Source organism: Lygodium microphyllum, chromosome 5 (assembly GCF_053477565.2).
Source record: "Lygodium microphyllum isolate KBCC chromosome 5, Lygodium_microphyllum_v1.1.10, whole genome shotgun sequence".
NCBI lineage: Eukaryota > Viridiplantae > Streptophyta > Polypodiopsida > Schizaeales > Lygodiaceae > Lygodium > Lygodium microphyllum.
In genome coordinates, this window is record NC_141139.1 from 150,992,499 (window position 1) to 151,003,844 (window position 11,346).

The window sequence follows — 11,346 nt, forward strand, 5'->3', positions numbered from 1 at the left end:
CTGGCAGGCACTATCTTGCAATGTGTCAGTCAAGTTATGCAGCTTGGCTTGCTGATAAGATTTCAACTGAAAGACTTGAATAAGATGGGCCAAACGTCTTTCCACGAGCAAGGAACGGACCAAAGCCAGTAAGTCCTCTGCTACATGTCGACGTCACCGGCAAAGAGAGGCATGATGAATCCCATACTGCCGAGCAACCCGCTGCACATTAGAGAGCAGCCGGGAAATGCAGCCAGGCCGTCAGAGGCGAAGTCCAATAAGAACCTCTCAATCAATTGCTGCATATAGCCCTGAAAAATGGGATGCTTTAAATAAGAGGAGTTGAAACGTAAAGGGAGCCTATCCAGCAACTGCATAAAAGGTGCAATAGATTGTGCCCGCATCTCAAGCTGGAGGGGGAAATGGTCCGACAACGCATATTGCTGCAAGACCTTCATTTCCAGCATCTCGGGCAGAAAATCATCCCCTTGCATGATATACATTCGGTCCAACCGCGACCAAGTAGTTGCATATTGTGCGGAATGGAAAGTAAAGCCTGAAAAAGAAGGGTGAAGCCACGACCAAAGATCTTGCTTAAGCACGCGCAAAGCAAAAAACTCCCATCAAAAACCCCCTTCGGCCAAGTGATATGGAGCCCTGCAAAGTCGACCAAAGATTCCGTCGGGATGCGGGATCATTCGGAGCATAGAGGCCCAGCAACCATAAAATCTCTCCTTCAAATAAGACTTCGATTACCAGAAAGCGGCCCTGCACATCATTTTTTACAAGAACAGGCTGGTATTTCTCATGGACAATCATCAGCACGCCCGAATAGTGCGTAGCATGTGTCCCTGCATAAAACAGACGGAAGCCATGACAATCCACAATTTTCCCTGCTTCAGCGTGACTTTTGTGCTCAACTGCACACAATACATCCCACTGGTTCTCATGCAAGATAGTCCACATGGCATGTTGCTTATGGCGAGAGCAAATGCCTCGCACATTCCACGTGGCTATCTTCATATATCTTCAAACAAGGGAGTCAGGAACGAGGCGCCTGTTGCCTCGCTTTCACCTTTTCCGCGAGAGCATCTAGGACGCCCTCATCCAGAAAATCAGCCAATACTGCAAACGAATTCTGGCGACCTGCTTTAGAGGTAGAAGGAACATCCACTGCCTTAGGAGTGGGGCGGGGATAACGCCGATCCTAGGGTGTAATCACATTACTTTTTGTATCAAACGCCAGCTTAGCAGGTGGGCCCTTGGGGCCGTCTGTATAGGCTTTCCTTGTAGACTGATTACGGGGGCCAGACGGGGCCATAGTACGAGCAGCCGGCTGTGAAGTGAACATTTCTTTCCTGCGCATATACGTGCGCACGGAATCCTGTGAAATAGTAGGCCCAGGATCCGCCAGGCCTGCATCCAACCTTTTACCTTTTTTTTGACGTGCCTCAATCCAATCAGTGCTACGAGAATCCAAACCCAGGACCGGTTGTTTGCCTTTATCCACGACATTTGGTGGCTGAAGGGCCTCCTGTGTCGGGGCATCAAGCACCATGTCATCCTTAGGCAGCACAACCTGCACATCCTCGGAAGACGGTTGCCTTTCAGGGCATTCAGCCATGAAATGCCCCAATTTACCATATGATAAGCAGTGGCCTGCAAAGTTGCCCCATTTTAAGCGAAAATGCAAAGGATGCATGCCAGAACAATTGAGGCGAAGCCACGCAGGCCTTTTCCTGGCTGTGTCCCATAACATGCATAAACGATTTCGATTCATAGCCTTGAGGCTTGGGGGCACCAGCACTGTTCCCACAACGGCCATCGCATCCTTCAACAATGGCCAATAAACCGTCGGACAATTTTCCACTTCCACCCATACCGGGCATTCTCGTTGAAGCAGACGCTGGAAATCGCCCATAGGGCGCCATGGTACAACATGGACCAAGCGGCGATCAAAGAATAATGGCAGCTTGGACAGGAGCTCAGCTCGATGTGTTTCCGATTTCAACAGCACCTCATAAAAGCCGCGAGGTCCAAGGAAGATCTCCTCAACACACTCCCCTTGCAATAAATGGTGCATCCACTGGCGAATATGTGAAAGCACTGGGATCCTGCCCGTGAAGAAAAGTATAACTGCACGGTCATAAAACACCGAGAAGGACCGCAAGACTGATTTCGGGTCCACCGTGGCTTCCAACACATCATCAGTTCCCGCGTCAGAAAAAGTTTCATTGTTGTGCTGGACATAATCGCCAAGCAGAGTATTGGCAAAGTCCAGCAAATGCTCCCAGTCAATCTCCTGCGAATCCACCGGATCAGAGGCAACCTACGCATAGGAACGTTCCTGAGGACCCATTGGCTCGTCAGAAGTATGCTTGGAGCGTTTGCCCGCAGGCGGCAGTTCAGAACCCGGAGGCATCTCCTCCGTGCAGGGCACCATATCCTCCGGCTCCTCTGTATCGGAATCAGGGCCAAGGGCTGCCACCGTCCGGTCTAGAAAATCCATATCCAGGCCAGCCATACTGCTTCCTTAGCTCTGCCCGCGGACGAAAAGCAGGGGACCACAGGCGAACAGGCGTGCACTCGTTCAGGCGTCTCTCTCTCTCTCTCTCTCCCCCCCCCTGTGTACAGATCAGGGGGCGCACCACCCGGCTGCAGCAACAGGACTACAACGGAGAACCGGGCAGACACGCGCAGATGACCCGGGGTGCCGGGTAACAGGAGAAACACGGGGGAGGCGTAAATGTGGCTGCGGCAGCCCCGCACGCTGACACAGAGAAGTCTACCACAGGCGGAGCAGATGTCAGGCAGGGCGGACGACAGGCGGGGCAGGCGTCAGTCAGGGCGGACGTCAGGCGGGGCAGGTGTCAGGCAGGGCGGTCGTCAGGCAGGGCAGACGTCAGGCGGGGCAGCGTTCGACAGGAGGGGCAGATGTCAGGCAGGGCGGACGACAGGCGGAGCAGATGTCAGGCAGGGCGGACGACAGGCGGGGCAGGCGTCAGTCAGGGCGGACGTCAGGCGGGGCAGGCGTCAGGCGGGGCAGCTTCGACAGGAGGGGCAGACGCTAGACGTCGAGGCAGACACACACACACAGAAGTGACCATGACTTTTTCCCCTTTGATCATCATCAATGTCTTTGAAGTGCTTCTCTCTCGTATATCGTGCATTGAAGCTTACAACCTTCTCTCCTTGACCATAAGAAAAAGCAAACTAGACTGTGTCTTATCCCACAAGCTCAAATCAGCTCTCATGATCAAAACAACCTTCTCTCAATCCATTATCATAGCTTCCTCATGCTGGAGGGGCAGCCATGACACCACCACAGTCTACCATAAATGAGGGATATTGATTGATTGAGCTGTCCAACTCGGCTGGTCCAGACATCCTGGACGCCAATCGAGACGCCAACAGCACCTCCATACGGTGGATACAAGAGATTATTTCTTGGGCTATAGGCCCTCTATACCCCCATGAGATTGTATCAGATAGAGCTCTCTTAATCAGCTAGAGTTCTCTTCTTTACTTATAGCTTTTAGCTTTCTTCTACTGTTTGTTTACATTTACATTTACTGTTCTTTTCATACAGTTGTATCATCATACAGTTGATTGTAACTCATGGTCTCATATAACATATCATTTCATTCCTCTCTCTCTATGCCCCCCGCTTCCCCCCCCCCCCCCCACTCCGCCCCTCCCTCCGCCGTCCCAAAGGGCTGCCTCTAAATGCAGTGCTTTCATCAAAATGAGGAGCTGTGTTTGGTTGGTTGGGTGGGTTGCAGGTGTGTGTGTGGAGCTGTATTAACCACTTCGAAACCTAGATGGCTATGGAGGGAGGTCGTGTGCAAAATTTTGCTGTAGGGAATATTCTCATGCATCTGTGCAGTATTTTAGTCCTGTGTAAGCTGTTGGTATGAAGAATTACCTCATCCACTACATTGTCTAACACATGAGTCTTCAGAAGAGGGGCAAGATGTGCATGTGTGTTTTAGTAATGTGTAAGCTGATGATATGAAGAATTTCCCTGTCCACTATGTTGTATGACAGATACGAGTCTCCATATTTGAAGACATGGGCAGCACGTCGCATTCAAGCAGCCTGGAGATCTCGAAACACAAAGAGGGTTGCTAACAGCAGCAGTTATGGGCACTCAAATGGAAGTGTCAACTGACTATCATCCTTTATGGCATTTTATGGACAGAGAAATCTTGATCTAGTTTTTGTTTTTCTCACGAGAGCAAGTCTCCAAGAGGTTTCACCCTGTAATATGGAAAGGGTTTACCCACATGGGCTTGAAGATTGCTTCAAGCGTCATTCACAATTCTGCAGCAGTGAAGCTCAAAGTGCCACTTGTAGGGAGAAGAAAATAGCTGTATGATGAATGCAGACCATTTTCAAAGAGAATGTAAAGTTTCTCCCTGTCAAAGTGATTGTAAAACGCTGAAGTGAAATGTATAGAGTATGACGGACCTCCATATCAGATGGGCTTGTGCATGCATACCATCTTCTTAAATGCTTTTAAGAGTGTCAAGAACTTTTCAGTCAATGTCTCACATACAAGATTCTCGCTGTGGTGTCAATGTATGGATAAGTTTCAGTGTTGATGTGCAGTGTGATATGCTGCACGAGTGGGTGTGAATGTGGACATGAGCATCCTTATGCATGCGTGCATGCAACTAACATGACCATTGGCAGGGATGTGCTGGCAGATGGTGTGTGGATCATTAGTTTGAGAGATAAAAATTCTTAATTTGCAGTGTCTCGAGCGTGCAGTTTGCAGATAGTTCCTTGAACTGTAGACAGATGCAGGCAGCTCACACGTCACCTCATGCAGCTAGATATGCTAGCATGCATTCAATGCCCGACGTGAACTCCTTGGTGTACTCTGATTTTGTTTAGGGGAAATAGTGCCTAGCAATGGTTGTAACAAAAATTAGTAATAGGATTTACAAGCAGTGATGGAACAAAAGGGCTACTTCCCCAAAGTACAACTAATGCTTTTCGGGTGGGCCTGGCACGAAACAATGATATACAGTTGCTGGCACCTAGCAGTCTACAATGTGGAGCAGGTCCCTTCTATTGTGAACTGCCAGCGTAGTGCTTGTCAGTGCTTGAGTCCTGCTGAAGAAAGCCAGTGCAGAAGGTGAATGAGGGAGCCGCAGAGCCCTGGAAGAGTTTCATATATACGAGCTCTCTCTCTCTCTCTCTCTCTCTCTCTCAAAGGGATGCAGCACTCGCATGATGCGACCTCTAAATTAACTATGGCACACACAAACCATAATGGTGTCCCTCACCTAAGCCTCATATAGCAGGTGGAAATAGCACCAGCAACTTCGTAGAGAGCCAGAAAAAGCTACCCAAGATAGACAGTGATTCAAAGAGCCTCTCGTCAATTGTTGCAAATCTGCAGAATTGACGTCCCCCCTCATTTCTGCAAGCCAACTGCACATCGACAACCTCATAGAGATCTGGCTGGGGCATCAGCTCTGTACAATTTGCGAAAAGGTTTTCCTAAACGATTCTGTATTGCTCTACCCTGGCCCATGCCTGGCTCTAAACGACTGCTAATCCTTACCCTACCTCAACAGATTGAACGTTCACTCTTGGATTGAAGGTAACAACATTCCTATTTTGCAAGAGAAAAAGGTGCATAGAGATCGCATACCTTCAATCCAAGAGTAAACGCTGGCTAGGGTGACCTATTTGAGATGTTAAGGAGCACAAATGCAAGTGTTTGTGGGTGTGGGCAAAATGTAATACAAATGGGACGTGTTTTGTGAAGTTCTTTTTAGAAAACCACGAGTATGTTGGGTGGATCTTTGCAAGATGAGATAGATGGTGTTAGAAAGGAGGTGGTGGTTGTGATGGAGAGGATGGCAAGGAGAGGTGTTGGAGGATTTATAAGGGAGCAGGAGAGGGCCAAAAATAAGGTAATGGCAAACACCTAGCTATGCCTATATAGGCAATGTGGTAGTAACAATGACCATGGGAGCACCCAATATCACAAATTAGTGCAATCTAAAGAAAGTCACAAGGTGATGTTATGGAGGGAGGTTGGCTCGATTTTTGAAACATCCATTATGAGGCTTATCTTACAAGGTACTCTACTTAAGACTTATCAAATCAGTCATTCTAAAACATTCATTGTGAGGGTATCTTTCTTGTCAATCTCAACTCTTTGCAATGCCCGCTTGCATTTTGGTATAACAATAATAAGAGAGGCCCTTGAGCATGCTTGCCTTTAGGTCAAGCTTTTCTTAATAAACAATAAGAGCATTCATTGTAAGGGCTATCTTTCTTGTCAATCTCAACTCTCTGCAAAGTCAGCTTGCATTTTGGTATTACAATAACAAGAGAGGCCCTTGAGCATGCTTGCCTTTAGGTCAAGCTTTTCTTAATAAACAATAAGAGCATAGTTTTGTTAGCTGAAAATTGTCCTCTTTCATAAACTTTAACATCTAGAAAATTAATCTTTTTTGCTTCATTCAATTGGAAGTAATTTTCAATTGACATTTTACCATGCTAGTATGACCATTGTAAAAGCATATGCTTGCAACGTTAATATTACGTGTTTGCACTAGTACACCTAATCCCATCACCCTATAGTAAGTGATAGCAATTTAAGCTTCACTTTGTTTATATGTACACTTTTCAAAGTTCTTGACATTTACATCCTTTTTGTTATATGAACCTCCTCCCTTGTATAGTAAGAGCTTACGAAACCTTTTATACAAAAAGATGATATACTTGGTCCCAAAAATTTGCATCACATTTTAAAATGGCTAAACTACATGTAATTCAATCTTGCAATCATTTATATCAACATGTTGGATGGGAACCTAGAGCCTCACTATCATCTCTTGAAAGTTTCTATATGGGAAAAAACCACAGTATGGAAAAGTGGACAATTTGTGCACTGCAAATTAATTATTTCACAATAAAGGTCTACCATATGTTGCACGGATTGTAGTATCTTCCCAAGAAGCATCTCTTGAATGTTTGCATCCTTCTCAAACTAGTCCACAAAAACCTCTCCAAAGCTTGAATCCATGGCATATCAACACAATTATGAATAGAACTTATTCTCACTAGAGGAATCTGTTAGACTTCAAGTTTGACTTCTCTATCTTTGGTATGACTGTACCCGACACTTAGCATGTCCAGTTGTACACATGCTGACATTGAATAAGTCGGTGTTTAGCTTAGCTCTCTTTGGTGTGAATGGTCATGTTGTGACCTTAGGTTGTAAGTACTCTCTTTAGTTACATGTTATGGATAATGAAGAAATGTGTGTGAGCTCTCTGCTCTGCACTGTTGGCTCCAACCATTCTCTCACTTTCATCATGGTATTAGAGCCATGAATGGGCTCTCTGGAGGATGGCATTGGTGGAGTAGACCCTGAAGCTTGAAGACAAAGTATGTCTCTCGAAGAAGCAGGCTGCCATTGATCTCATGTGAAAGGTATGCATTTCAGTTTGAGTCTTTGGAACTGTTAGAGAGCTTGTTGGGGGTTGCTCAAGGGACCAAGAACATGTATTAGAGCCTATGTATGATGTCATCCATGCTCATCATGAGCATCTGAATATAGACGTGGAGCTGGAATTTTTGTGCTTGTTTTTTTATGGGAAGGATTGGATAGCTTAAGTCATCCAATGGTGCACTCTATCGCTCATGGAAGAGGAGCAATGCTATGTAAAGCTTGGAGAAGCTTGTTTAAGCATGATAAAGTGGATGCTAATCTTCACAACCAGCAGGTCTGAGGTAAAATATCTTCAGACAAATCACGTATTTGAGCCTGGCTGCTACCTACACTCTGCTGGTCTAACCTAAGGCATAGGAAGGATGGATAGTGCTCTACTACTTGATGAATCACCTGTCAAGGGGTATGCAATAACCCATGGTATTGATGCTTTGTCTTGAGCCCATTTTTGAGCTACATGGTTATGTATGGATCTGAAAACAGGGACAGACCTGTTGCTAAACTTTCAAGGAAACATACTCTTGAAGTTTGGAAGCTATCTGACATGTACAATGAACTCTTTTGAAGCATAGCCATACTTGGCAAGGTACTAGTGTTATCTCTCATGCTTTTGAGCTTGGGTTTGGAGTGTCAAATGCTCAAATTTTGAAGGGAATAACAGGTGAAATCTGTCCAGAAGTTTCCAGCACTACTACAGGGCACTGTTTGGTCCACAAATGCCTTTGGAATGATGCATATGATCATCAAGAATGCTTAGTAAATGTCTTTGCAACACCCATGTACACTTGGACATGACCAAAAGGGATTAAAGCTTCAGTTCTAGAATGTATTTACAGATCTGAAAATTACAGGCTGAAATTTGAAATTGAATGTATAACAGTTATCACTTGAAGGTTAAAGCATTTTGATACTCACTTGTACCCGTAAGGCTTGAGTCATGCAATTGGAGCTATAGGTGTGTTGTGGGATACTGTGTGCATTAAATGCCCAAAGTTTGGACTGATGTACTGCTGGTTATAGCAGGGTATTGACTGTTTTTATTAGTTGGAAGGATATTTAGCTTCCATACATGATGTACATGCACTGCAGTGTGCCTAGTTGGACATGTATGTATACTTGCATGTAATAGCAACTGTCTGAGATGTCTTGGGGCTGTTTGAGACACATACACTCTATTGTTTGGCTGGAAGAGAAGCTGCTAGTCACTGTCATTTGATGCTTACCGACTGCTTGTCTGTACATGAACAGTCTACTTGATTACATGCTGGTTATGCAGTGAATGCAATCTATATATGCAGGCTGCAATACCCAAGTGATTGTCAACTGATAGGAGGTGAATGCACCATTGTTTTTGGACTGAAACACTGCTTGTCTGAGCAGAATGTGTGCTGAAAACTGTCATAAATAGTTGCAGGCTGAATTGAAATGTCAAAAAGATTTGGTTTGCAGATAGCCAGGCAAGGTTTACACTATGGCAAATGCTGAGAGGACAGACAATATTACCCAGATTGTGGGGGAAAAGCTCGACAGCAACAATTATGCCATATGGAAGTTCTGCATGGAGAACTTCTTGATAGGGAAAGGCTACTGGGAGCTAGTGACTGGAGTTGAGGCTGAGCCCAAGCTGCCTACAGGTGAAAGGCATCCAGCTGCGAGCTTATCAAGCATCGACGGAGAGAGCACGCAAGGTTTTGCACTTGCTATCCCTATGTATATCAGATCCCATGGTAATGCAGATAATGAATTGCAGCTCTCCTAAGGATACATGGGACATTTTGATCAAGTACTATGGCACCACTACAAGTGCCAGGAAGATACAGTTAAAGCAGAAATTTAACAACATGGAGAGAAAGGGCAGGTCTATACAAGACTATGTGACAGAGATCAAGACCATTGTGGATCAGATGGCATTTGTTGGTACTCAGGTTGAAGATGAAGACATGGTTGCTGTGACTTTGAATGGCTTGGGTCCAGAGTATAAGTATTTTGATACTTCTGTGTCTGTGCGGGTTAAAATGCCAGATTTCAACGAGCTGGTTGCGTTGCTTATCCATGAGGAGGTTAAACTTGGCTTAGGTACAAACTCTAGCAATATAAAAAGCAAGGATGCAGTCTTTTATTCCAATCAACGTGGCCATGGCAACCGTGGTAGAGGCTATGGTTTTGGCAGAGGAGGCGAGCAAAATGCATCCTATGGTAATAATAACCAGCAGGGATCAAATGCAAGAGGAGGTGAAAACTTCAGAGGCAGGGGAAGATCTAGCTCTCGTGGTAGAGGCTCTTGGAATGAGCTGTGCCCATCTGACAATCCGAATAAGGATATGGATTGTCATTACTGCGGAAAGTATGGTCATATTGCAAAGGACTGCTGGAAAAAGTAGGGCAATCAGAAGGGCAAACAGCATGGACACTTTGCTTCGTCCAGTCAGGCAGATGAAGCTTAAGGAGATAAGAGTGGCTGAGAGAAATGGCTATGCATGCACAGGTGATGATATGCAACATAGCATCGAGCATAAAGGCAAAGTGCCTCTTGTGATTCATGATGGCAAGAAGAAGCACTTACATGATGTACTGCATGTCCCATCGATTACAAAGAACTTATTGTCTGTGGGCCAGATGACTGAGCAGAACTTGCAAGTTAGGTTCAATAAGCATGGGTGCTTTATTGAAGAATTTGGCAATGGATGCAAGTTGATTGCTTGCGGTCACAGGAATGGCAGGATGTTTACTCTTGATGCCACTTTGCCAGAGTTGAATTCAGCTATGTTTGCCCATGGTTCTGGAAGGAGCAGTGCACATCTGACAATCGGAATAAGGATACGGATTGTCATTACTGCGGAAAGTATGGTCATATTGCAAAGGACTGCTGGAAAAAGTAGGGCAATCAGAAGGGCAAACAGTATGGACACTTTGCTTCGTCCAGTCAGGCAGATGAAGCTTAAGGAGATAGATTGTTTGCCATGCAGTATGTGAAAGACAGGGCTGCTGAAAAATCCACTGATGATGCAGTGTGGTACATTGATTTAGGGGCATCAAATCACATGACCCCTCATAGTGGTTGATTCATTGACATGGTAGCTGAGAGAAATGGCTATGCATGCATAGGTGATGATATGCAGCATAGCATCGAGCATAAAGGCAAAGTGCCTCTTGTGATTCATGATGGCAGGAAGAAGCACTTACATGATGTACTGCATGTCCCATCAATTACAAAGAACTTATTGTCTGTGGGCCAGATGACTGAGCAGAACTTGCAAGTTAGGTTCAATAAGCATGGGTGCTTTATTAAAGAATTTGGCAATGGATGCAAGTTGATTACTTGCGGTCACAGGAATGGCAGGATGTTTACTCTTGATGCCACTTTGTCAGAGTTGAATTCAGCTATGTTTGCCCATGGTTCTGGCACTGCTAGAGTTTTGGAAATTTGGCATGAGAGAGTGGGGCATGTTAACTTGCAGAGGTTGCAAATGATTTAGAAAAAACAGCTTGTTACAGGTTTACCCAAGTTTGCATATTCTGACATTGGTCATGTCTACAATGCTTACCAGTTTGGTAAAGTCTAGGTTGCCATTCGTCAAGCATGTAAGGCAGAGCACATGTCCGTTGCAGTTAGTGCACTTTGATGTCTGGGGGCCAGCCCATAATGCATCTATGGGAGGCTCCAGGTACTATGTGACATTTATTGATGATTACAGTCGCTATACTTAGGTGTATATACTGAAGGCAAAAGATGAAGTGTTGGCTATTTTTCAACAGTTTAAGAAGTAGGTAGAGAAAGAGTTTGACTGCTATATCTCTTGCTTGAGATCAGATAGTGGTGGTGAGTATTTGTCAAATGCTTTTGACACTTTTTTGGCTGAAAATGGCATACACATGCATCTTACATA

At 45.2% G+C, this 11,346-nt stretch overlaps 1 protein-coding gene across 2 annotated transcripts in view; it reads left to right on the plus strand.

Moving 5' to 3' along the window:
* Positions 1–4,216, plus strand: part of LOC148036537 (putative cyclic nucleotide-gated ion channel 20, chloroplastic) — a 176,317-nt gene extending 172,101 nt beyond the window's left edge. For both annotated transcript variants that reach the window (XM_087678524.1, XM_087678525.1), the window contains one exon: positions 4,027–4,216. In XM_087678524.1, coding sequence (XP_087534650.1) covers positions 4,027–4,150 — 124 coding nt within the window. In that variant the 3' untranslated portion in view covers positions 4,151–4,216. The remainder of the gene's footprint in view (positions 1–4,026) is intronic.
* The last annotated feature ends 7,130 nt before the right edge of the window (positions 4,217–11,346 follow it).